Below are 27,706 nucleotides of genomic sequence, written 5' to 3' on the forward strand. Positions count from 1 at the left end.
TGGGAGCCCAGAACCTTCTCCTAATGCCTCATTGCCTTCCCTGGAAAGGATCTCCTGGAACTTCCAGGGTGTCTCCACCTCTGAAAGCCACAAGTCTAAAAAAAAGCATCTTGTTTGTTCCTCCATATGATTTATTCTTATTTATGGGTATATTTTTATTTTCTTTTTTGTGTTTATGTTTTTGGCTAAATCTCAAGTACATCGCAGACATCATGATATTTACCTCTAAATCACTTCAGTAAATTGATCTCCTAGGAATAAGAACATTTTTCTGTATAACCACATTACCATTTCATACCTAAGAAAGTTACATTAATTCAGTAATCTATTACAGAGTCTATATTTAATTTTCCCAGAATTTTCTTTTTATAGCTTTTATTTTCATCCAGGATCCAATCAAGTTCACATATTGCATTTGGTTATGTCTCTTTAGTGTCTTTTTATTTAGAATACTGCACCAGCACATTTTTTATTTCATGTCATTAACTTTTTTGAAGAGTTCAGTCCAGCTGTCTTATAAAATGTTCTTCATTCTGGATTTGTTGGATTGTTTCCTTATATTTATGCATTATGTTCTGACTTACATTGCAGGTATCTGTCTATATCTTATCTCTTCTACAAGAATATCATTAGATTTTTGAGAGCAGCCACGTTCCACAATACCGGGGGCTGTGTCACACACCCCAGTTTAATTCAGAGGCTGTACCAGGTTCTGTTACCTGTCATATGGTACTGGATGACACAGAAGGTGGCTGATCACTATATCTGTGTACTTGGGCCTGGAGATAAACAAACTCACGGTATTTATGATTTGTCGTCGGACTCTAGGCTGGCTGATTATGCATAGCCGGGCACAGATAACTCCCATAATTTCTGGTACCTGAAGAAGGAAAACAAATCACTAAGACCTTAATCCTGTGGGACAATGACGGTTACCGAGGATACTGTAGCTATTTCTGAAAGGTCCTGGAGGTGTCAAGAATTTTTAGTATTTAAAAGAGTATTATCAAAAATACTTAAGGGGCACCTGGGTGGGCAGTCGGTTGAGCGTCCCACTCTTGGTTTCGGCTGTGGTTGTGATCTTGTGGGTCCTGATCTCATGGGTTGTAAGAATGAACCCCACATCAGGTTCCGTGCTCAGCCAGAGTCTGCTAAAGATTCTCCCTTTGCCCTTCTTCCCCCACTCTCTCGTTCTCTCTCTCCCTGCTCAAATAAATAAATCTTTTTAAAAAAATATTTTATCTATTTATTTGAGAGAGAGAGAGCAAGAGAGCGCACAAGCAAGAGGGAGGGGGCAGAGGGAGAAGCCAATTCCCCATTGAGCAGGGAGACTGACATGGGGCTCAATCCCAGGACTCTGGGATCATGACCTGAGCTAAGGCAGACGCTTAACCGCCTGAGCCACCCAGGTGCCCCAATAAATAAATCTTTTAAAAAAAACTACTTAAAATAGATCTGTATGTATGTATACATACATAAAACGATTTAGAAGAACTTACAAGGATATTAATAATGTGACTTTGAATGATGGGATATTTATTTTTTTGCTTGTATATTTTTTAATTTCTCCTTGATGACTATATATTGATTTTATAATAAACCAAACTAGTAAAAGTGTTGCAAGGAAGTTGGAATTTTTTTCCACTCTGCTCTGAGAATGTCAGAGGAAACCATACTTGCCTTTCACCCAGAGATGTCTACCATACTCAGGAAACAGGAGCCATTGGGCTTTGGTCCATTTTTCTGCTTGACCTACTCTGCCCACTCCCAGACTCATGGCTTCAAGTCTCTGTGGAAATGTCAGCCTCTCAGAGAGGCAGTCCTCAACACCCTTATAATAAAATGGCCCTCCTTATGCCCAGTTGCCAGAAGCTGGTTTAAGCTGGCATGCGATGCAATTCTGGCCAATGAAATATGGGAAAAAATGTATTAGTGGCTTTTGGGAAACAATTTTCTCCCTGATTAAAGGGACAAAAGGAAGGCAATATCTCTCTTCTTGGCTGGATACAGCCTTATTTGCTCATAAAGTCTGAAACTGCTGTGATCACCTTATGACTGCATGAACGGGCAACATGGCAGATGGAAAAGCCCCTGCCTCTTTGATAACACTGCTGAGTTGCTGAACCAAGCCTAGAAAATACTTCCAGACTTCTTATTATAGAAGATAAACCTTTATTTATTTTTAAAGATTTATTTATTTATTTGAGAGAGAAAGAGAAAGAAAGAGGCGCATGCGTGGGGCTGGGGTAGGGGCAGAGGTGGAGGGGGAGAGTCTCAAGCAGACTTCCCGCTGAGTGCAGAGCCTGATGTGGGGCTCCATCTCATGACCCTGAGATCATGACCTGAGCTGAAACCAAGAGTCAGACGCTTAACCTACTGTGCCACCCAGGCGCCCCAAAGATAAACCCTTTAAACTTAAATTGTGTGTAAGCTTCTCAGAGTTGGTCTTTTTTTCAGCTAAAAGCACACAACTGATACAATGGCCCATCTCACCATGTTCTCATCACATTATTCTTTTTGCATCTTTGCTATTTTAATAGGTTAAAAAGTGGGTTTTCATCATTTTAAAATTTTCATTTTTATCAAAGTGCAACACGTATCAATTTAAAAAGTCCAGTGGTACTTCAAGGCTCTCTCCTGCCTATTCCCCAGGTATGCTTTCTAGGGACTACTATTTTTATCCCTTTTATCTCTTTCAGTATGTCCTTTCATATATTTTTTTAAGATTTTATTTATTTATTTGACAGAGTGCGTGTGAGTACACAAGCAGGGGGAGCAGGAGAGGGAGAAGCAGGCTCCTTGCTGAGCAGGCAGCGAGCAGGGAGCCCAATGCTGGGCTTGATCCCAGGACCCCGAGATCATGACCTGAGCCGAAGGCAGACACTTAACCAAATGAGCACCCAGGTGCCCCTCCTCTCACATTTCTAAATGATATAATTATATTGTTATTTCTTGCTGTGTCAACTTCAGATACATTTAAATAAAATCTGTTGATTTTAGCTTACTAAATTGGCCTCCTCCTAGGATTGATTATGGCTTGATTTTTTATTTATTTATTTTTAAAGATTTTATTTATTTATTTGACAGAGAGAGACACAGCGAGAGAGGGAACAAGCAGGGGGAGTGGGAGAGGGAGAAGCAGGCTTTCCGCTGAGCAGGGAGCCTGATGCGGGGGCTCGATCCCAGGACCCTGGGACCATGACCTGAGCCGAAGGCAGACGCTTAACGACTGAGCCACCCAGGTGCCCCATGGCTTGATTTTTTAAAGTTTAACACCTTTAATTAGCTTGGATGAGGATCTAAATTTGAAGTTACCTTCTCATAAGTGCTAATTATATCTTCCCCCAAAACTATACCGTTCTGGAAAATATGGAGCACACCTTGGATTTTAAAAACTATCCATCCCTAGTTGCACACACAGTGGCTGTTTATTACATGCTTGTTGAATGGAAGTCGACTGACCCATGGACCCTGGACCCGTTCAGTTGTTACTCTCTGCTAAACAGGAGCAGCCGAAGAGACCTCAGCAGCTGCAGGAGGGGAGAGGTTTTGCCAGTATTTCAAACCCAGCAAATGGCTACGGAGCTTTTTACCTCCTCAAATCGGGACTCTGCATTTTTCACCAATGTTAGCAGCAATTCTCCTGCTGATTGCTGGGTGGAGGGATGTTTCAGATTTTCCAGGCTATCCAATATAGTCATTACAAACTGGCAGAGCTCATTTGAATTGAGAAAAACTTCGAAGACCTGAAATAATTCAGAGAAGATGAATTTTCTTTTTTTTTTTTTAAAGATTTTATTTATTTATTTGACACAGTGAGAGAGACAGCTAGAGGGAACACAAGCAGGGGGAGTGGGAGAGGGAGAAGCAGGCTCCTGGCTGAGCAGGGAGCCTGATGCGGGGCTCGATCCCAGGACCCTGGGATCATGACCTGAGCTGAAGGCAGACACTTAAATGACTGAGCCACCCAGGCGCCCTGAAGATGAATTCTCAAAAGACTTAGTATGATAGAACCCTGAGTAAGGGATATTATCTTAATTTTGTTATGTTAATCAGAGAGGCATACAAATATGTACAAGGCTGTTATTTCTGTCTTGTTTACAAAAGTAAAGAACTAGAAGCAACCCAAATGCCAACTAGGGTCTGTGTATGGCTTTTTACAGTTCTGATTTTTAGAAAGAGGTTTCATTACTGAGATCCTCAGAAAGAGTCACACTTTTATAGGAACAGAACTAAAGGAAAGGCCTTAGTGCTCTATAGCTCAAAGGGTCCCAGCCATAGCTAAAATACCTTGGCTGGAGAAAATACATTAAAAGAATGTTTCATTCTGCTTCTCATTGTACTTGGCAGTGTATAAGGTCCTTCACATGATTATAACAGGTATAATTTACTGGGCACTTACTGTATGACAGGCACTAAGCAAAGCATTTTCCATACAATATCTCGTTTAACCCTTACAACCCAATTTTTACAGATCCTCTGTACAGATAAGGAAACAGACGCACAGAGAATTTAAACTGCCTGACACCTTAGACCCTACTTGAGTAAAATTTGTACGTTTTCTTTTTTCCCCCATCCCCTAACAGAATGCTGGGTAGCCAGTAGATGCTTAAGTATTTGTTGAATAATGAATACATATATTAATTAAAAAGCGTATGGTTTGTCGGATCAACTACGAGCCTCTAAAAGCTCCTTTTTTTGTTTTGCTTGTTTGTTTGTTTGTTTTTTTTTGCAGTTCCTTTTTGGACAAGAGTTTACACTTGCAAGAGGCTAGCTAAGGTTAGGAGAGCAATCAATGGGAGCAGAGCTTGTCTGAAGAGATATTCAAACAGTGATACTGGGCCCACTGACAGATTGATCTAAACCATTACACTAATAGAACAAGGTGTACAAGAGTCACAACCATGGTGCCTCGTCTCCAAACTATAGAATGTTTAGGGAGCAAATTCTCTGGGCAATCTTATGTTTAGTTTTATAAGAAATTGCAAGAACTTTTACCAAAGCGGTTTTACCAATTTACATCCTCATGACAAATTGTATGAGACTTCCGGTGATTTCCCATCCTCTCCAGCATTTCAAGTTGTCTTTATAATTTTAGTCATTCTGATTACCTGGGCAATTTTGAAGGGACAACTGTAGAACCGTTTAATACTGTAGAGTTCTAGGAGTTCTCGACACTTTTTCATTGCTCTTCTCAAGCTTGGGTGATTTTTGTCATAACTGATATCTGAGAAGGAAACATGAAATATTACTTTCTGGCTTATTTCTTTTTTCTTGATTTTGCAAGTCTGGTCAATCCCGAGGGTGAAGTGAATCCTAAGATCTCATTCCTCTTATCTTTCTTACTTGGATAAAAATGCCTGGGGTATGGAGTATGTGTTAATCTGAAGGCTGATTTTTCCCCCTCTGTTGTCAGACAATATATTAAAAAGTCTGAAAGAAAAAGAAAAGCGCTTTTTGTAAGAACAGAACTTTTGAGTGACTTGGAAGTATAACCATGCCAAACCATTCTGCCACTGGTGAGGACTTTTGAGGGGTTTCGTTATGAAGCTTAGGTCCCCATAAAAAATCATACAGTTTTGCAGTGTCTGATAATTCTGATGTCAGAACTCTTTCTGTGTCTAGTTTTGCTGATTAATGAGTCTGTCAATACTCCCTCACAGTGCTTTGTTTTCATGTTGCGTGTGACTCATGTTTGTTGGAAATTTATTTATGGGAAGTCTTTGAGTGGTTGGTTGAGGATACTGTCTCTCCAACTGGAAAATAAACCTGGGGGAAGGGACTTCGTCTTTCTTGTTCACCAAGGTACCCCTAGGACAGTAAGTGCTTCATAAATATTTGTTGAATGAATCATCAGTTGTATTTCCTTGGCTATATGTCTTGGTAGACAGTCCTCATACTGAGAGCTGCCCAGAGATGCGATGACCATTTTGGGAAGCACAGAGCTTCCTTGGGATGAAGAAGCCCAGGCAGGGCAACTACTTGGTGGGGGTAGATTAGACTGAGATGCAAACGCTGGCGGGACACTGGGCTAGATATCTTCTAAAGTCTCTCTTAGGTGGGGGGGGGGGGGCAATGGTTCATTCTTTGACCACAGTGGCCCTCTTTCTATTTTTCAAACTCCTCAAGTTCATACCTCCTTCTCCCTCTGCTCAATATGCTCTTCTTACATCTTTACCTGGCTAATCTTTCTTATTTTTCAGGGTATCTTCAGAGAGGCCTTTTCTGAACCCCACAACTAGATGGGATGCTTCCTCATGGCCCCTGCAATTCCCCTTTAGCACTTATCTTGGTTTATAATAACAGAGTTATTTGCTGATTCTTTGATTGTGTGATTCCCCCACTAGACTACATGGTATGTAAGGATTGGACCACTTGTGTTCTGGTTACTCTTAGATCCTGAGTAAGCACTCAGAAAACATTTATGGGATAAATAAATAAATGAAGGCCCAAATGATGGCAAGAACTTCTTCCACTTCTGACCAAACTAATCACTCCAGTTTGTCCACAGGGCCGCATGTTTAGCTGCTCCAGCTCCATGGCCATGCAGATGGCCGACACTGATGGGCGTGATCCAGTGTCCTGATTTTGATTATTAAGTCAGTGTTGCTTCATCTCTGCCTGCGGACTATGTACCTTTCTTTTTATAAACCACCGTAAGAAGTCTTTCTAGAAGGTGGGGAATGAGGGCACAAAGAGGGCTGGTGCTTGCGCTGCGCTAGAGGACGGACTCGGGGCCTCGCTGCCTTCCGCAGCACCTTACACTTCAGCCTTAGGGTGATATGCAGCAGGCAGTGCGTGCCCGCCGCGGCCTCCTCCGCTACCTCCTTCACTGGGTCCCCACACAGTAGCGCCAGCAGAGCCACTCGGTGCCCAAGCCTTTGGAATCGCAGTGGAAGCTAGTTGGGAAGAAAAAGAAAAAATGCCATTAGCATGCAGGTGCATTTCATGCCTCAGATTTGAATTCTTGAGAAGTAATTCCATTTCTACCCCCTACTCAGGAAAGTGCAAGAGTCACATTCAGCCCTTGGATCTCTTTAGGGTAAACATTTAACAGGTGTAGATACACTATGTCCATCAGATGGTATTAAATGGGACAAAGTCTAACCTAAATCAGCAATCTGAAAAATGAAAAAGATGTTCATTCTAAAAGGATTAAATTCTACTTAAAAAAAAAAACGTGAAACACTAATTTCTTGTTTAAATTGATGACCTTCTGGGGCGCCTGGGTGGCTCAGTCGTTAAGTGTCTGCCTTCGGCTCAGGTCATGATCCCAGAGTCCTGGGATCGAGCCCCTCATCGGGCTCCCTGCTCCGCGGGAAGCCTGCTTCTCCCTCTCCCACTCCCCCTGCTTGTGTTCCTGTTCTCACGTCTGTCTCTCTGTCAAATAAATAAATAAATAAAATCTTTAAAAAAATAAAAATAAATAAATTGATGACCTTCCCATATGTTCCAAATGGAACAAAAAACCTGTTATTTCTATTAACATTAATTGTTTTTAAATCAGGTTTTTCAAATGTTAGAAACAACGGTGCCCTTATCTGCTCAGACCTAAGAAAGAACATTTTAAAGTGGTGTTATATAGGAAACGATTATGTTTCGATTTTGTACTAGTTAAAAAGTGCTAAATTTAACTACATGAAATTATTGTTTACAGATTAGTGACAAGGGCTGATGATAGGATCCAGTTGGGCTGTGATTTCTAGATGCCCTCAAACATAGAGTACTTCTAAGCTCAAGTCCAGCCAGAAGCTATTTTGCTAACATGCCAGAGTAATCTGTATTTTTATATGTGATTTCTACTTTTATAGACGTGTTTTAAAATAAAACACATTTTTATAAAAATGAAAAATAAATAGGGGCGCCTGGGTGGCTCAGTCAGTTAAGTGTCTGCCTTCTACTCAGGTCATGATCCCAGTGTCCTGGGATCAAGCTCCACATAGGACACTGTGCATAGCAGGGAGCCTGCTTCTTCCTCTCCCTCTGCGCTGCTCCCCCTGCTTGTGCTCTGCCTCTCTGTCAAATAAGTAAATAAAATCTTTTAAAAAATGAAGAAAAAAAAAGATGTTCTTTCTAGTACTGTTTTTAAAGACTACATATTGGAAATAATTGCCCAATAGTAAAGAGAACTATGGTACAACCACTCTATGAATAAACCATTAGGAATCAAGTATCCTAGGAATTTATAAAAAGGTGGGAAAATGTGCTAGTCTGTTAAGTGAAAAAGCTGGATGCGAAGTTGAGGTGCACCATTTAATACAATTAAAAAAATTTGTTTAGGGGCGCCTGGGTGGCTCAGTCGTTAAGCGTCTGCCTTCGGCTCAGGTCATGATCCCAGGATCCTGGGATCGAGCCCCACGTCGGGCTCCCTGCTCAGTGGGAAGCCTGCTTCTCCCTCTCCCTCTCCCCCTGCTTGTGATCCTGCTCTCGCTGTGTCTCTCTCTGTCGGATAAATAAATAAAAATCTTTAAAAAAAAAATTTGTTGATATTTTGCCTTATTATGGAAAAAATATAATTTAAAATAAATAATGAAAAAAGTAAATTAAAAAAGTAAAAAGTAAATCAACGAAGACAAGTTAGAAAATGACAGTAGCAAAGATAAATGTTATGAATTTGGTTAGCATGCAGAATGCATAATCATTTGCTCAAGGTAGCTCACAGAGCTAGGCTCGGAACTTTCTCAGGGCTAATGTGGAGGTACACACTATGTCCCATATAATATGATTCACACTGCCCTTAAGATCAGCAGCAAATACCCATGCAGAGGAAGCACAACTGTTCCTGGGATTCACTGAAGCAAAGAGAAATTTCTTCTGTGGCTCTTTAGAAAAATGGACTGAGATACTATGAAGAGCAGCCTGTTTCACCTCTTTACAGTCAACACAGCAACACCTGCACAAAGCTGTGCCATGTCTTCCATTCACTGACATAACCATTCATCCCATCAAGAGGACTGAGCGTCACTTATGAACTGGGAACGGTTATGAGAACGACACTTCTGGCCGCAGCACTGTGACTGGCATGGGGGATACAAGCTGTGGACAAAAGACAACATCCCTGGTCATGGAGGTGATATTCTAGTTGGAGGAACACAAAATAGCAAAGAAATAAAACGTACTATGTACTAAATGGTCAAAAACGCTGTGGTGAGAAAAGAATGCACAGAAAAAAGACAGGAATTGCTGTTTTAGAATGACGAGGAAAGACCTCACTAATGTTGAAATGAGGGATGGAGCCACGTAGAGATCTGGGAGACAAGCATTCCAGGCAGAGAGAATAGCAAACAAGAGCAAAAGAAATAGGAGGTAGATGAGGTAGATGGTACGGCAACTTAGAGAATATTGTAAGGATTTTGAATTTTTTGTGTGTGAAATGGGAAGCCATTAGAGAGTTCTGAACAGAGAAGGGACATGAGCTGACTCACATTTATTGAATCTCCTGTGTGACATATTCTGTGCTAGGCACCGGGGATGTTACGGTGAACAAGACAAGCATAACCACCCATGGAATTTACAATCTCTAAGAGAAAAACAGACAATAAGTCAATAAAGAAACAATCAAACAAGATAACCTCATCCTAAGAAGCCCTAGGAAGGAAAGAGAGTGATGAGACAGAGCGTAAGCATAGATCTATTTGTAAGCAAAGGCCTTTTTGAGGTGGAAGCATTTGAACTAAGCACTAAAGAATGAGGAGGAGTTAGCTATGTGAAGAGTTGGGGAAGGTCATTCCAAGCAGAGGAAGTAGTAAGTGCAAAGGCCATGAGGCAGGAAGAGCTTTATATGGTAAGGAATAGAAAGGAGGCCAGTGTCGCTGGAGTACGTCAGGGAGTGCAAGGAGGAAGGCAGGAACTAGATCATACAAGATCTTGTATTCTAGGAACCGCTGGAAATCATTGGAGCAAAAGAGTGACATGGGTTTCAAGATGACAACTCTGGCCACATGTGGAGAACTAAAAGGAACTAAAGTGCACACTCATGCACAAACATTCTCAGAAGGAATAAATAAAATTGTGAATACTGACTATCTCTGGATGATAAGAACAACTCAATTAAGTTGATTTAAGAAAAGCTATGGGCCTTCCAGAAAGCTCCAGAAGACTACATCACACAAAATTCTGCCTACTGCTTTCCAGATGTTCACAGACTCCAATGGCACCTAGGTTTAGCACCCTTATATTATCAGTTCTCCCTAGGAAGAAAACTCTAAGGAAGATCTTCAGGGCCTAGTCTCTAGATTGTGTATAAGAGGGAGTCATGTGAAACTCTTTAGTCTGCAGCCAACATTAGAGGTGGAAGAATGTAGAAGGAAGAACAATGTGATGATGGAATAATAGGGTAGTCAGTGATGGCTAGAAGTTACTTGTTTTCATTGACTAAAGAGAGAAAAAAGGAAGTAGCATAGTTTGAGGGACTGAATTTACTTCAGTAAGGAGGTGGAAAGTTTAGATGTACTTCCAATGGGAGAAATGAGAAAGTTAGTGGGATGCCATCTTTTTTTTTATTTTTATATTTTATTTATTTTTTAAAAGATTTTATTTATTTATTTGACAGAGAGAGAGACAGTGAGAGAGGGAACACAAGCAGGGGGAGAGGGAGAAGCAGATTTCCCGCTGAGTGGGAAGCCCAATGTGGGGCTCGATCCCAGAACCCTGGGATCATGACCTGAGCCGAAGGTAGACGCTTAACCGACTGAGCCACCCAGGCGCCCCGATGCCATCCTTTTAATAAGCATGAGTGTTAGAATATTCATATCAAGGACAAATTCCCTTAAGAAAAATTAGCATTAGGACCTAGAATTCCTACCCCACAAACTTTTCTTCCAATTCTGCCTTATTATGCAGACTGGAGAAATGATGGCTGGAAAACAGGAGAAGCTCTAGTGCCTGGAAGATCTACTAGGCAAGAGGAAAGAGATTCACAGATGAAGAAAGGAGTAGATAGAGGAAGGAGGACCTTGGTTTTGAGGAACTCCTTTCAGAACGTATGCGGGAGCATTCAGAAGAACTGAGAAGTGAGAGAGTGAAAGAGACAAATGAGAGGATTTATTTATTTATTTATTTTTTAAAGATTTTATTTATTTATTTGACAGAGAGAGACACAGCAAGAGAGGGAACATGAGCAGGGGGAGTGGGAGAGGGAGAAGCAGGCTTCCCGCAGAGCAGGGAGCCCGATGTGGGACTCGATCCCAGGACCCCGGGATCATGACCTGACCAAAGGCAGATGCTTAACGACTGAGCCACCCAGGCGCCCCCAAATGAGAGGATTTAAAAGAGAAGCCACAGAACCTTTCTCTGTGAGATGCTGGGAGATATTTAAATTGATTTATTTACATTTGTTGCTGGACTTTATTACTTTAAATATAACACTGCACAGAGTCTAAGTCACGGTGGACCCTCAGGTATTTTCAGGTCACACTTATTCCTTCCTTCCTTCATTCAAAAATATTTACTGTATTGTTATGTTCCAGCTGTTGTATTAAGCAACAGGGATGCAAGATTAATAAACATAGTACCTAGCCTCAAACTGCTCAAATTTTAGAGGGGCAGATATGTGAATAATGCTCAGTGCTATGGTATTACATGGGGCATCAACTGAATCACCAGTTCAGGGTCATACACTGGAGGGGAAATAGGCAGTAATAGGATGGCTTTGGATCCTTCTTCCTGTGTGACTGAAGGGCTGCTTACCTTCAGGCTGAGATGTCTGGATGAGCACTTTAGTACTTGAGCCACGCTGGCTGTGGCCCGTTCCCGCTCATGGTCTTTGGTTGATTGTAACCAGGGGTCCATTTGCTGTGAAAAATAAAGGAAGCCTAAATGGTTTGCCAGGAAGATTTGGGATAACACCTTTATTCTGCTTTGAACAAAACGTGGAGAGAGAAGGTTCACAGGTCACTACTATATCGAAAACGTCTTCCTAAATGATAAGCCAGTTTGGGTAGGAAATGAAAGTGGTGGGAAGGCAAATAAGGCATAAAGATTTGGGATCAGGTGGGCTGGCTTCCAAAGAGGCTTACTTTCTAGATTTATTTTCCTTTCATCCCACTTTCTTCAATTATTTATCCTATTCTCTTCCTTTGGAAGGAAAGAAAATCAATGTCATGCTATTAAAAAACTCTGAGGATGGAGAAATTGCATCTGCCTGTAACAGTCAGGGAGGGATTCCTGGAGAAGATAACATTCACCAGTAGGAGCTTCATAAAAAAGGTGACATTTTATGGCCCCATGTGGACAAAAAAAAAAAAAAAAAAGAGGTGGGATTTTCAGTAGAAGAAACAACTTGAATTAAGCTGCCAACACAGGGAAGTACAAGGCACAACTGGATAAAGGGGAGAAACCCAATCTGGCTGGAGTGTTGATGTACAAATAGAAGAGGAATGAGAAATAATGTTAACGTCAGTTGTGGCAAAGATAAATGTCCATCTACACTTAGGCACAGATGATTAATAATAGTTTAAAGGGTTATTCCTTTCTGGGATATCTGCATCTTAAAAAGGGGCAAGAGAGTAAGACGCTTGAACTGCAGTGAATGCGCTCCAATGAACAAATCCCTAATGATAGAATGGCATATGCTGGAATGGGTACAGGTGGGGACAGGCGGTTATTAATGACCTTGAATCCTGCCTGGTAGGCACCTGCCTATTTACTCACTCATGAGGTGCCTCTGTTCTCTGGTCACTGATTGAAACCATTCTATGGTAGTAAGCAATAGCAATTTAAGGAATAATAATAGTAACCATTAAACCACTAACTGAAGGCCATTTATTCAATATTCACCATAATTATTACCTCAATTTAAAAGTGAAGAAATAAGACTCTGAGAGATTACATTCTTTGCTGAATTTATAACCCATGAATGGCACAGAGTCAGAATTTGAAGCCAAGTCTGATGCAAAATTGATAGCTGATACTCTCAACTACTTTGCTATTCTCTTTTTAAAGATATATTTATTTATTTTAGAGAGAGAGAGAAGTGTGTGCAAGTGGGGGGAGGGGCAGAGGGAGAGGGAGAGAATCTCAAGCAGACTCCCTGCTGAGCGTGGAGCCTGACCAGGGGCTCGATCTCACAACCCCGAGATCATGACCTGAGCTGAAATCAAGAGTCAGACACTTAACCAACTCTGCCACCCAGGTGCCCCTCTGCTATCTCTTAAAACTTAATCCTTCCACATTTTCTTCTTCCACTTTCACCAGTTAATAGAAATAGTTTCTCCTTCTCTCTGATATCCTATTTACCTTAAAAATGGTGTCAAGATTTTCCAAATGTGGGTCTTCTACTACCAAACTCTGGAGCATCTCAGAGAATGCTTGAAACGTCTGCCTGTAGAGACACTGAAAAGGCTCAGGATCAGTGATGCCCCCACCCCCACCACGAAGTTCCCCAACACTGTACACTTTTTTTTTTGCTTCTACACAGAAGTTTATTTTTTCTTCTTTCCAAGTTTTTATTTAAATTCCTGTTAGTTAGGGGCGCCTGGGTGGCTCAGTTGGTTAAGTGTCTGCCTTCGGCTCAGGTCATGATCCCAGGGTCCTGGGATGGAGCCCCACATCGGGCTCCCTGCTCAGCGGGGAGCCTGCTTCTCCCTCTCCCTCTGCTGCTCCCCCTGCTTGTGCTCTCTTTCTCTTTCTGTCAAATAAATAAGTAAAATCATTAAAACAATTAAAAACAAACAAAAAATAAGGTGTTTAAAAAATAAATTCCTGTTAGTTAAGACTGTAATACTACTTTAAGGTGTAGAATTTAGTGATTCATCACTTACATACAACACCTGGGGCTCTATAGTTAAGCATCTGTTTCTTGGTTTTCCTCTCTCTCCCCACTATGTTCATTTGTTTTGTTTCTTAAATTCCACATAAGAGTGAAATCATATGGTATTTGTCTTTCTCTGCCTGGCTTATTTCACTTAGCATAATACTCTCTAGCTCTATCCACGTCTTTGCAAATGGCAAGATGTCATCCTTTTTATGGCTGAGTAATATTCCATTGTGTATATATATGCACCCCATCTTCTTTTTTTTTTATTTAAGATTTTATTTATTTATTTGACAGAGAGTACAAGCAGGGGGAGCAGGCAGAGGGAGAGGGGATCCCGCTCGATCCCAGGACCTGGGATCATGACCTGAGCCGAAGGCAGATGATTAATGGCTGAGCCACCCAGGCGCCCCACACCACATCTTCTTTATCCATTCATCAGTCAACGAACGTGTGGGCTCTTCCCATAATTTGGCCACTGATGATAGTGCGGCTATAAACATCAGGGTGCATGTATCCCTTTGATTTAGTATTTTTGTTTCCTTTGGGTAAATACCTAGTAGTGCAATTCCTGGATCATAGGGTAGCTCTATTTTTAATTTTTTGAGGAACCTCCATACTGTTTTCCAGAGTGGCTGCACCAGTTTGCATTTCCACCAAGTACAATATACACTTTTAAGGCTCTTATCTTGAGACTTTACTCAAAGGCACAGAACCAGTGTAAAAGTACTGGTAGGCAGTTTGTGAGCTGAGGTGAAACAATATATTCATTTTCTTTTTTTTTTCTTTCAGATTTTATTTTTAAGTAATCTCTACACCCACCGTGGGGCTCAAACTTACAACCCATAGATCAAAAGTCACATGTGCCACCCACTGAGCCAGCCAGGTGCCCCACAATACATTCATTTTAAATGGACATCTCAGCATTACTGGGAACACAGTTAACTGATTCTAACTACATTTGGGAAATTAGTTAGGATCATCAAGATAGCTTTAAAATTTGACTTGTGACTCTTTCTGACATCTTGAAACAGAAGGGAATAAAGTCCCCTTTGGAAACTGCTTTACCAACCAGCTTACTAGCTGCAGGAGAAAATCAAGGCCTTTGCATTTCCTCTTCTCTCTGCTTGAAAGCTTCTCCTCCAGAGATATCCAGCTCCTCTTTGCAACTGTCACCTCATCAGGAAGACTTTCCCTGACCACCCTATGTAAAAAAGCCCCTGTGCCTCCCAACCACAGTACTCTTTATCCTCCTCTTTCCCTGTTCAATATTTTTCTAAAGATTTTTTTATTTGAGAGAGAAAGAGAAAGCGTGCGTGTGAGCAGAGGGAGGGGCAGAGGGAGGCAGAGAGAGAGAATATCCATGATGAGCAGGAGCCTGACACAGGGCTGGATCCCAGGACCCTGAGATCATGACCTGAGCCAAAATCAAAGAGTCAGACGCTTAACCAACTGAGCCACCCAGGCACCCCTGTTCTATTTTTTTCATAGCACTTATTACCACCTGATATATTTATCAGCAGTTTTATCTCTACACTAGGATATAAGCTCCCCAGATGAGAGAGTGTACTGCTGTATTTCTGTTGCCTCTCATGATGCTTAGCATATGGTAACTCTAAAATCTGCTAACTCTCATCTTATTTTAAAGCCAAAAGCAAGGAAAGAAGGAATGAATGGAAAAAGAAAGAAGACAAAATAAAGAGGGGGGTACCTGGCGGTGGCTCAGTCGCTTAAGCATCTGACTCTTGATTTGGGCTCAGGTCATGATCACAGGGTCATGGGATGGAGCCCCATGTCAGGCTCAGTATACAGTCTGCTTGTCCCTCTTCTTCTGCCCCTCCCCCCGCTTTTGCGTGTACATGTTCTCTCTCTCTCTCAAATAAATAGGTAAAAATCTTACAAAAAAATAAAGAGAGAGGGGCGCCTGGGTGGTGCAGTTTGGTTTCAGCTCTTGGTTTCAGCTCAGGTTGTGATCTCATGGTCATGAGATTGAGCCCCACACTGGGCTCCATGCTCAGTGCAGAGTCAGCTTGAGATTCTCTCTCCCTCTCCCTCTTGTGCTCTCTCTCTCTAAAAGAAAGAAAGGAAGGAAGGAAGGAAGGAAGGAAGGAAGGAAGAAAGAAAGAAAGAAAGAAAGAAAGGAAGGAAGGAAAGAAAGAAAAAGAAAAAATAAAGAGGGGGGAAAAGCTACTTAATTTAACTGCTTATTTTATTCACCAGACTTGGCTGAAATGATTTTTGGCTAGTTCCAAAAAATCAAATGCACTCTCAAAGAGCCATGATCAGCTGACCTATGGATGGCAAGTTATTAAACCAAAGCAGGAGTTACCTCTGTGTCGTAGGACCCACTTGGCATGATTTCCTGCAGCTGGATAAGAGTCGTTACGGAGGGCAGAGTGATTATACTTTTTGTAATAAGACTGAACAAATCAGCTCGATCTTCAGAGCCAAATAGCAAGTGGACACCTTGGTAGCTAAGAAAAGACAGTTTAGGAATAGTAAGCTGGGAAGACTTTGATTTGACAGTGGTAAGCAGGGGTCGAAGTAACCCAGGAGGAATGAGTGGACTCGCTGGTGTATAATTCTTGTGGAAGAGACAAAGGGCATGCTTGTTAGCCCGTTTAGACAAATCTCACAAAAGGCTGGAGGAAGAGTTTCAGGGCTCAGAGCCTCCATCCTTGTTCCCTGTCCCGCCCCACCTTCCTAAGAGGGTACTGGAATGATATCCTTCCAGGCTTTCCTCCAGTTTAACTACGGAGGAAAGCCTGCTATAGTCTAACATGTAAACCATGATTTTCCAAAGGATGTTCTGCTGAATGTTTGTTAGAGGAATGGTGGATGGAACCAAGTTAAAAATCGTTTTAACTATAGGATTTCTTGGGGCCTTTAATAAGTTAGTGTGCCATACAAATCTCCAAGAAAGATAAACAGCAGGCAGCCCTTCCAAATTTCTTGGACTGTGGAACTCTACTGTCATGAAGCACACACGAGAGTAACTTTCCACTGAATACACTTTGGACAAAACTGAACTCCAAAGAGGTTCCAATAAGGTCTTTCAGATATGATGGTGGCATATATGAAATCAAATTTCTTACACAGAAAACATGGATTTGGCTTCCCCTTCCCTATGTAAATAGTTTGCAAAAGTTAAAAGTATGGAACGTGTCAGTTGGCTCTGGTCTTGGCCCTGACTGAGAAAGCAGGACATGTGTAAGGGGCAGGGGGCGGCATGTGGGTGTCACCTGAGGTCAGCAATGGTGACAAAGACCTCCTGGAGCACAGAGCTCAAGAGAGAATGCACAGGCTCCTCTTCTACCAGCATCTGCAATGAGAGGGCAAGAACTTTTTTATTATTATTTTTAAAGATTTTATTTATTTATTTGACAGAGAGAGACACAGCGAGAGAGGGAACACAAACAGGGGGAGTGGGAGAGGGAGAAGCAGGCTTCCTGCGGAGCAGGACCCTGGGATCACGACCCGAGCCAAAGGCAGACGCTTAACGACTAAGCCATCCAGGCACCCCTCTACCCATCTTTTAGTTGGTTTTCAAGGGTAATTATATTTGTGGAGTACTCCTGAGTATTTCTCCTCCATGCAAAGATACTGGTATGAGAAGAGGTTAAGGAAATTGGTAATATATGTGAAGCCACTAAAACATTTGTTAGTCAAGTCATTGAATTTGTGTGGTCCTGATAATTTGTGATAAGATCACAATACTTACATTTAGGATACACACAATGTCTTCTATGTGGCTGTGAATGAATGATTCTGTGGTGTCATCATAGGGTAAAGTTCGGCTGAGAGAAGACAAAGATCGTAGGAATGTCAGCTTCTCAAGTTCACTCTGAATTTGTGGAAAAATGATAAAAACACAATTATATACTATAATCTCATTTGATGATTGTAGAGGGCTTTTGAGAAGTTTCTTGTAATGTTCTAAACATCTGACATCTCATTCAATCTAGTCTCAGGTCTTTTATTATAAGGAATGGATAAATTACAGAGATGTGGAATTCCTTGTCGATTTGCCCTGTCTGGGTTTGGGACTTTGTTTTCCCTCTCAGCTAGCTTAAATGCTAGACTACTAACTGCTCCACGATGGCGCTCCTCACCTTTAGTCTTTGCTTCCCCACCTACCCATCCTGTCTATATACTACTGTCTGATTAAACTTACTAAAGGTTATCTTTGACTGTTACTTCTAGCTCTCTTGATGTCATTAAAGATGATTTTGAGTCTTTAAGATTCCCTACTAAAATGCAAGTTCTTATTTGAAGAGTAAAATCTTTTGTATTATTCTTTTTCTGATTATAAAAGCAGTTATCTATTTATCATAGAAACTTTGAAAAAATAAAGTATGAAGAAGACAATAAAAGACATCAATAATTCCACAATCTTGGGAAAATTTCTTCTCATCTTTCCCTCACAGCCTATAGATAGTATAAACTGGTATAAGCTCTCTGGATAGCAAGTAGCAATATATACAGCCAGAAGCTGACTTCATGGCCTAATTCTTTCTCATCTACATTAGTATAACAATCAACATTGAGTTTCCCTGCTCCAGTTTTGCTCCCCTCCAATCTATTCCCCTAGCTATTACCAGATTCATCTTCACTAAGTGCAAACTTGATCAGGTAGCTCCCTATTAAAATATCTTTCAATGGCACCCATGGAGGTCAAGGCCCTCCCAATGTGACCCCAGCTAACCTCTTCAAATTCATCTCCTTGCCCTGCAGCATTCTGAGCATTAGACAGATTAACTTTTATGCTGCCCTTTTCTGGTTCTGGGCCTTTGAGCCTTCTGAATTCTCTATACTTATTTTGCTTACTAAAATCTATATATCCTTTAAGACTAGGAAAATGCATTTTCTCCTGAAGCAGCATTGGGTGCCCTTCCTAAGAGTATCCATAAAGCACATGTATATATTGCTATCATGGTATTTGTGATACTCTGACAAAAACTTATTTTGTCTTATTCATCTATTTTCCCGCCTGGTTGTGGATTCAGGTCAAGACAGGGAATGGATTTTCTTTTCTTTCAATTCACTGCAGATCCCAGCCCTTTATTAATTACAAAGAAATGCTTTATAAAGCCCTGCTAACATGAAGTGTAAAGAAAAGTCTGAGTCGGAAGTGAAGACCAACATTCTGGCTTTAAGTGCTTTTTTCCCAAAAACTTTTTATTAGCATTATACATAGAGAAAATGTAAAGTTTGATGAATTTTCCCAAACTAGAAACATCTGTGTATATATAGTCAAAGGAAGTGAAATCTGGATCTGAAAGAGATCTCTGCGCTCCCAAGTTCAATGCAACATTATTCACAATAGTGGAGATATGGAAATAACCTAAGTGTCTGTTGACAAACACCTTCATCACTATCATTTAAACATACCAGCCTTCTGTGAGTTCATCAAACATGCTCTGCTTTCTGCCTCAAGGTTGTTATACATACGATGCCCTATTTCTGGAATACTTCCTCCAATTCTAACTTCTCTTGGTTTCTCCTATTCATTCCTCAGATCTGATCTCCAGGGTTCCTTCCTCAGAAATGCCTTCCCTTGCCCCCAGGTTAAGATAAATTCTTCTGTTATGTGCTCTCACAGAATAAATGAATGAATGAATGTTCTGCTAAACAACAGAATACTGTATTAAGCAGGGTAATATAGATCCATAGCTATTCACCTAGAAAACTTCTTTCATCCCACCATCTCTGATGTTTATTTTTCTATAATTACATGCATTTGTATGTACAAAAGAAAAAGTCTGAAAATATATATACAAAAATGTTAACATTAGTTATCTTGGGAGAGTGGATTAAGGAAGATTCATTTTTCTCCTTTTCTTTCTTTTAATAGGGATTTTATAGTTTTTGTAAACAGAAGCATAAATATAAATACAATTTATAAATGTATATAAATGTTTATTATATAAACACAAATATAAACATATTTTATAGTCTATAATATCAATTATTTGTATGATAAAGAAATCATAAATGTTTAAAATATTTGTTAAAATGGAGGAATAAGTTGGAGGACTCAGTATGATTGCTTGTGCATACCTGTAGCTCACTATCAAAAACCTCCTGGATAGACTGGATCAGCCTCTCAACAATGGCCTCACTGAGGGGGTCCTTTTGGGTCAGGCGTCTGAAGCTATCTGTGAGCGGTTCCCGAGAGAGTCCAGCGATGTCAGAGATGTTGGAGTCTAATACCGAAAGAAACACAGCAGATTACATATCTGTACTACGTAGAGTTATACAGTCATAATGGGGAGATCCACCGGATGTCAGATAGACGTGACCTGGTCTCACCCTTACTATCTGCTCTGCAACCTTGACCAAGTCTCTTCTGCTCTCCAAGTCTGTCTTCCCAATTACAAATTCAGTGTTTTCTAAGGGACTCCTAAGCTACAAAAACCTTTAAGAGTGAGCTATAGCAGAGTGGTTAAGAGCATGGACTTTACATCTCAGTCTGAGACTAATTTGAATCCTTGCTCTACCCCTTATTAGTTGTATGACCTTTATCAAGTTAGTTTGCCTCTTGGAATCTTAGTTTCTTCACCTGCAAAACAGGGTTATCACAAGGATTAAGTGAGGTAATGAATACAAAAGATTTATCTCAGTATGTGGTCCACAGTAAGCCCTAATGGTCGGTATTATTATTAAATTCAAAATGACTATGACTCTGTGATGACAAGAGCTTAAAATACAGTAGCAGCCCCTTGCTGGTCTCTTCCTACTGGACCAGGCTGCAGTAGGTGTTTGAGGGACCTCCTTCCAGACCTGGGATATACTTTAAGAGCACAGGCCCCGGAGTTGGTCTGCCTAGGCTTGGACCCTTGCTCTACCTCTTTCTAGCATTCTGACCGTGTGTGATCTTACTTTTTCTGGGTCTGTTTCTTCATTTCCAAAATGGGGATGATAGTAGAACCTACCTCGTTTGGTTGATACTGAGCTAGCACCAAGGAGGTGGTGGCAAATATTATTCCTTTGCTGGTGACAGTGATTATGGTGGTATCATTTCCCCCTTCATATAGCTTTACATCCTTACCTCCTCTGTTTTCCAAAACCAAGTTCTTTATTCCTATTGGGGAAATAGTCTTACTATTTTCCTCTTAACACACCCATCATCAGGGTTTCTACCTCTCCACTTCTGTACACTTTTTGCTCTCCTGAATTACAACCTCTCTGCAAATTCCTGCCACCCACTGTCACATTCTTCTCATGCAATAGAAGCCCTATCTCATTCAGCTCTCATGCTTCTCCCTACATGTTTCTCCTTCTTCTTCCCTACCTTCCCTACCTCCTACCTCCTTTGCCTAGCTAACTGCTACTCATCCTTCAGGGCTCTGCTCCAGGATGCCTTTCTTGAATCTCCTCTTTGCCCATTTTGACCAAGTATCCACCTAACTGCTAAAAAACCTCTTTATATTTGCTCCCTACCTACACTCCCAATCACCCATATTAAACTGAGTTCCAATCATTTATCTACAAGTACACTGTGTCTACTCCGTTCATTACTAAATCTCCAGCAGCTAGATCCGTGTTTACGGCATAGTAGGACTTCAATAAATGCTTGCTGAATGAGTGCAGAAATGGAGAAATGTGTTCCTCAAATAGTCTTTCCTGTCTCATGCACATGCTATTATATCTATCTGGAATGTTCTTTCCTCTACTTCTCACATGGGTTGCTCTTTGATATCCTTGAGGCCTCCTTTAGGTTTAAACAGCACCATCTTAGATAGGTGTTCTCTGCGAACCATGGCTTAAAATAGGTTCTCATCTCCCTTATTTTTTGTCTCAGCCCCTTGTATAATTCTTTCATAGTATTAACTACAATTTGTAATTACTTTATTTAATATCTGTTTACTTATTTTGGTCCTTTTCAGCAAATTCTGTGAGGGCAGGGACCATGTCGGTCTTGTTCATTGCTGTATATTCAACAACTGGTACTCAGTAAATGCTTGTAGAATAAATGAAAAGATATATTCTATAGCCAAATCAAGGGTCCACCCACAACCACCTTTCCCTTCTCAGAATCATTCTAGCACTTAGACTCTGTGCAAGTCTGTAGGATTAACTATCTCAGTTTCCTGTATGTCTAGACTAATATATTTTATCTCATTGTGCCAACCATATTCCAAGGTCTTAAATTCAGGGACCAAATTCATTGCCAAAGTCTAGTTGAGGGCTCTCATCCAGCAGCTTGACTCAAACAGAGAAGCCCTTTTCTCCACTTCCCTTCCTTCCTTAAAAAAAAAAAAAAAAAGAAGAAAAAAATCCTTTCCCCTTTTTACCTGTAAGTTCAAGGCTACTTGGATCTTTTTCAATATTCTCTAAGTTGCTCAGCTGCAAATCCACACTCCCTGAATCATTGTCAGAAGCACAAGGGATCACTACTTCTTCCCGACTACAGATCCTAGGAATGAAGAGGGGATCAGAAATATTAGTATTTTATTTATTTATTTATTTATTTTATTTTATTTAAAATCAATTAATTAACATACAGTATATTATTAGTTTCAGAAGTAGAATTTAGTGATTCATCAGATGCATATAACACCCAGTGCTCATTACATCAAGTGCCCTCCTCATGCCCATCACCCAATTACCCCTTCTCCCCACCCACCTCCCCTCCATTGAACCTCAGTTTGTTTCCTGTAGTTAAGAGTCTCTTATGGTTTGTCAAGAAATATTAGTATTTTAGGACCGCTTCTGTCTCATCACTTGAGAGAAAGCTTAAATGTCACATTCTCAGAGAAGCATTTATTGATCACCAGTCTAGGTTAGGTAGCCTCTCCCCACCCCAGTCCCACAGTTCTTTTCTTATTTTTTCCCATAGTACTTAACCATTACCTACAATTATCAAGTTCATTTGTGTTTGTTGACTGTTTCCCATCAGACTAGAAGCTCCATGAAGGGAGAAACCTTGTCTACATAGTCATGGTTGAATTGCCAGCACCTAGCATATTGTCAGCCTCATGGGGCATGAATGGATAGGTAAGAAATACTATGCTGCTGTTAAAAGAAACTGAGGTAGAACACCCCCCAATTCCCCTTACCCTTTCCTACTTCTTCTGTTCCTATAGCACACAATCCCTTCTAATATATCATTCACGTATTTATGATATTGTTTATCATCTATTTCCTCCTGCTAAAATGTAAGCTCCATGAAGGCAAAGATCTGTGGCTGCTTTGTTCATGAATGTATTCTAAGAGACTAGAATGCCTGGCACATGGAAATGCTCAATAAATATTGGTTGAGTGGGTGAATCTCTATTTGCCGAATGTTTAGCATGTATTAATGAATGAAAAAGCAAGTTGTCAAACAATCTGTGTAAACTGTGTGTGTACATACAGACACGTAGACACACACAAATGTTGGGATATGTGTAGAAAAGCTTTTGGTATTCAAATCAAACATCTGTGGAGTGGAATTTTTGAGAGAAAAAATTAGTTTTTAAACTTTTATACTGCCTGAATTTTTTTTACATTGGCATGAATAGCATATATTGACAAAGATGTGGAGCACAGAACTCATAAGTCACAGTTACAGTGTAAACTGGTACAACCATTTTGGAAATAATTTGGCATTATCTAGTAAAGTCGCAAATGTCCCTATACTATGACTCACTATTTCACTCCTAGGAATGTATTCCAATGAAACTCTTACCCATGTGCATTAGGAATGTATGCAAGAATCAGCACAGCAGTAGTCATCATAGCAAAAAACTAGACACCCAATGGCCTACCAACAGTAGAATAAACTATGGTAATTCATCCAATAAAGTACTATATACTAGAATGAGTTCTAGCTATGCACAGCAATGCAGATAAATAAATTCGCCAAATTATTTCCATGTTGAGAAAAAAAAGTCACAGAAAAAATACATAGTAAATTCCATTTATATAAAATTAAGAAATATGCAAAAGTAAACAAATACTGTTTGGAGTTATAAACATATACAGTAAAACTGTGAAGAAAAGCAAGGAAACAATATAACCTATAACCTGCAGGAGGGGGATCTCTGAGTAGAGAGAAAGGGGATGGAATGGGTAAGACTAGAAAGAGAACGTAAAAGTTATGGTTATATCGCTTCTCTGCCTTTTGGCTAAGATCAAGTGTAAAAGTTATGGTTATTTTATTTATTTATTTATTTTTAAAGAATTTATTTACTTGGGCGCCTGGGTGGCTCAGTTGGTTAAGCGACTGCCTTCGGCTCAGGTCATGATCCTGGAGTCCCTGGATCGAGTCCCGCATCAGGCTCCCTGCTCGGCAGGGAGTCTGCTTCTCCCTCTGACCCTCCCCCCTCTCATGTGCTCTCTCTCATTCTCTCTCTCTCAAATAAATAAATAAAATCTTTAAAAAAAAAAAAAAAGAATTTATTTACTTGACAGAGAGAGACACACAGCGAGAGAGGGAACACAAGCAAGGGGAGTGGGAGAGGGAGAAGCAGGCCTCCTGTAGAGCAGAGAGCCCGATGCGGACCCGGGGATCATGACCTGAGCCGAAGGCAGACGCTTAACGACTTAGCCACCCAGGCGCCCCTATTTTTTTTTTTTTTTAAGTAGGCTCTACTCCCAGGGTGGAGCCCAATGTGAGGCTTGAACTCACGACCCTGAGAGCAAGATCTGAGCTGAAATCAAAAGTCCAGATGCTTAACTGACTGAGCCACCCAGGCGCCTCTGTTTTTTAATGGGATGGCAAGTACACAATTTCACTGTATCATTCTTTTTTCTTTATGTATGTTTATAAATATTGTTTTTTCATTTAGTCAATTGTAAATAAAACAATTTTGGGAAAAAAACCCAAACCAATAAAGTTTGAGCTTCTTCCTGTGTACTTATATTTAATAATTAAAAAAATCCCAGTTAATTAAAAACAAACAAACCAGGGCGCCTGGGTGGTTCAGTCAGTTAAGCGTCTGCCTTCGGCTCAGGTCATGATCCCAGAGCGTGCGATGGGGCCTTGCATCAGGCTCCATGTTCAGCAGGGAGTCTGCTTCTCCCTCTGCCCCTCCCCCTGCTCATGCTCATGCTCCCTCTCCCTCTCAAATAAATAAATAAATAAATAAAATCTTTAAAACAGACAAACCCTCTAAGAGTAGAATGGCTGGGTCATGCAGTAGGTCATATAACTGTCTTTTTAAAAAGCTACAAATCTCTTTTCTAATATGACTGCACCATTTTCCATTTCCACCAGCAGTATATTCAAGTTCCAGTTGTTCCACATCCTTGCCAGCATTTGGTATTATTGATCTTTTTTATATTAACTATTTCAGCGGATATATAGCAATATCTCCTGGTGACTTAATATACAATGCAATCAATGTGTAATGGTGTTGATTATCTTTTCATGTGTTTATCTGCTCTATGTATATCTTTTTTTTTTTAAGATTTTATTTATTTATTTGACAGGGAGAGATAGCGAGAGCAGGAACACAAGCAGGGGGAGTGGGAGAGAGAGAAGCAGGCCCCCTGCCAAGCAGGGAGCCCCATCCCAGGACCCTGGGATCACCACCTGAGCCGAAGGCAGACGCTTAAGAACTGAGCCACCCAGGCCCCCTCTGCTCTATGTATATCTTGATGAAGTGCCTATTCAAGTCTTTTGCCTGTGTTTTTTACTGGGTTGCTTGCAGTGGTATGTTGGTAAATGTTTAAAACAGACTTTCTAAGTGTAGTTTTTAAGTGAATGCTGGTTGATATTTTCATTTACATTAATGAGTACGATGTAACTGAAACTTCAGAAGTGACTTCTCTGAGTTGGATAATACTTTTCAAACACTAGAATGATCCTCCCTCAAGTTTTTGAGCTATTCGCAATGTAAAGCCTATAGACATGACACACTTCTAAATTTAATCTCTATTAACATTTCTCCATCATTAAGTTCAGACATAACAAAGCAGAAAATCAAGCCCTGGTGTGTAGCATTTGCTGATCCTATGGTGTAAATATTCCCATTGTGGCCAAAATCAAGCTACTGATGTTACTTTGGAAAAAGATGTGCACATCACCATATAATATTCCCACCATATAGATGCAATAGATATAAGCAACCACAAAAGCATACAAAATGGGAAAATGTAGTAAAATAATAACAAAATGATGAGTGGTTTTCAATAGACTATTTATTTCGTTGTAAGTCTGTATAATTTAATTTTTCTAAATAGCTGTATTTAACAACCTATTTTCAAAATTCTTGCTAAATTTAAAAATTTTATTTATTTTTAGAGAGGGAGAGTGTGAGCAGGGGGAGGAGCAGAGGGGGAGCGAGAGGATGAGGGAAAGAATCCCAAGCAGGCTCCACTCTGAGCCTGGAGTCCTACGTGGGGCTGGATACCAGGACCCCAAGATCATGATGCCCTGAGCCAACACCAAGATGCTCAACGACTGAGCCACCCAGACGTCCCCCCTTGCTAAATTTCGTAAGTGACTCTTGCAAGCCAGTATGAAATGGCTTCAGCACATCAGTGGTTGTCTTATTATTGAGTTGTTAGAGTTGTTTTTTCTAAAGATTTATTTATTTGAGAGAGACCTGCTACTTCTGTAAAATTGGGCTAATATGCTCCTCAAAGTTACTGCGAAGAGTACTAAGTCCACAGAAATGCTTTGCAAGTCAAAGAAAACATCACTCATTAGGTCAGTTATTGACAAGCGAAACAATCTTTGGAGGAAATTGCCGTAATTTCCTAAAGAGAGAAAAAAAAAAAGAACGAACGAAAAAGAAAGCCCTTCCTCACGGGACCCTTCCCATTCCTTTAAAATTGGCCGGGCTGTAGAGAGACGACTGAGTGACGGCGCTATCGGCCAATCAACGCGATCGGCCAATCAGCGGAGGCCCCGTTTCGGGCCCACCCCGAAGCCTCGTCCAACCGCGTACTGGTAGCACCCGGATTAGGACCGTTGAGAGGCGGCCGGTTCCAAGTGGCCCAGGTCGCGGGGGGGGAGAGGCCGGCCTGTACACGAGGACGGCGCCGCCCTTTCCGCGCGGGAACTGGAATTTGGGCCGCGGTTGCTGGGACCGGGCCGACCCAGCGGGGCGGCGGGGACTGACCTGTGCCTAGAGCCCATCCCAGCACGCGCAGCCTGCCGCGAGTCCCTGGTGTCCCCTCCGGCGCGCTCTTGGAGCCACTTTCCCGAGCGGAAGTCAGCCTCCGGCTCGGGCCCTGGTGGGACCTGCTCGAAGGAATGGCGTCGCCGGGTGAGGCGTTGTGCATGGCTCGACGACGGGGCCCCGCGGCCGGCACGCCTTGGCGAGTGGGCCGTAGCCCGCGGGAGGCTAGTGCTCGCTACTCGGGAGCCGGCCACGCGGGAGTTTCTTCCCCTGTGGGGCAGGGGCATGGACTCGGGCTCGGGCTCGGGCTCTTTTGGGGTCGAGTGTGTGACGGAGGGCTGGCGAGCGGGTGGGACTGCGGGCGAATGGAGGTGGGGTGGGTGCCAGTGCGGCGCGGAGCTACGGGTGCCCCCGAGGCCCAGCCGGGGGCCGCGGTTAAACCTAGGTCTGACTTCCCTCATTCATTTGATTCGCGGCGGCTCCCGAGCCGGGTGGTCTAAGAGTGAGCTTTTGGCCAAGTCGTCCTTTGGACCGTGGCTTCCTTTGTTGTGAAAAGGAGCAAGGAAATCACTCATCTCTCTGGGAGCTTAGAGTATAAATTCTGAAGTTAGATTTTTCTGGTGCAAACTTGTAGTTTGTCAAGTATTCGTTAATGTGACCCAGTCCAAGTTCCTTAACCCCTCTGCACCTCAGTTTCTGATCTGTAAACTAGGTTAGTCACATTATCCGCCGCATAAATTGCTGTATTAAGTGAGCTGAGCCCCGTGCATAGTTTAGAATAGTGCATGGCACTAAGCAAGCATCAATAAAGTTAACTGCATTGCTAGTTATTGGGCGGGCACTGTGCACGATGAGAGCATGTAGTCTCACGGCGGCGTGGGGAATGTGTACTATTATG

At 41.4% G+C, this 27,706-nt stretch overlaps 2 protein-coding genes and 1 pseudogene across 3 annotated transcripts in view; 2 read left to right on the forward strand and 1 right to left on the reverse strand.

The window, feature by feature from the left end:
* MROH8 (maestro heat like repeat family member 8) overlaps positions 1-27,162 on the reverse strand; it is a 51,668-nt gene extending 24,506 nt beyond the window's left edge. The window contains exons 1-12 of the mRNA XM_078057160.1: positions 26,809-27,162; positions 22,051-22,172; positions 19,814-19,959; positions 17,475-17,597; positions 16,996-17,075; positions 16,083-16,227; positions 13,237-13,332; positions 11,689-11,793; positions 6,764-6,899; positions 5,112-5,227; positions 3,594-3,746; positions 720-880 (exon numbers count right to left, since the gene is read on the reverse strand). Of these exons, the coding sequence (XP_077913286.1) occupies positions 720-880; positions 3,594-3,746; positions 5,112-5,227; positions 6,764-6,899; positions 11,689-11,793; positions 13,237-13,332; positions 16,083-16,227; positions 16,996-17,075; positions 17,475-17,597; positions 19,814-19,959; positions 22,051-22,172; positions 26,809-27,095 (1,670 nt within the window). The 5' untranslated portion in view covers positions 27,096-27,162. The remainder of the gene's footprint in view (positions 1-719; positions 881-3,593; positions 3,747-5,111; positions 5,228-6,763; positions 6,900-11,688; positions 11,794-13,236; positions 13,333-16,082; positions 16,228-16,995; positions 17,076-17,474; positions 17,598-19,813; positions 19,960-22,050; positions 22,173-26,808) is intronic.
* LOC118522737 (U2 spliceosomal RNA) lies at positions 23,846-23,988 on the forward strand (annotated as a pseudogene).
* RPN2 (ribophorin II) overlaps positions 26,824-27,706 on the forward strand; it is a 59,654-nt gene continuing 58,771 nt past the window's right edge. For both annotated transcript variants that reach the window (XM_036071967.2, XM_036071969.2), the window contains exon 1: positions 26,824-26,955. In XM_036071967.2, the coding sequence (XP_035927860.1) occupies positions 26,943-26,955 (13 nt within the window). In that variant the 5' untranslated portion in view covers positions 26,824-26,942. The remainder of the gene's footprint in view (positions 26,956-27,706) is intronic.

Source organism: Halichoerus grypus, chromosome 10 (genome assembly GCF_964656455.1).
Source record: "Halichoerus grypus chromosome 10, mHalGry1.hap1.1, whole genome shotgun sequence".
Taxonomy (NCBI): domain Eukaryota; kingdom Metazoa; phylum Chordata; class Mammalia; order Carnivora; family Phocidae; genus Halichoerus; species Halichoerus grypus.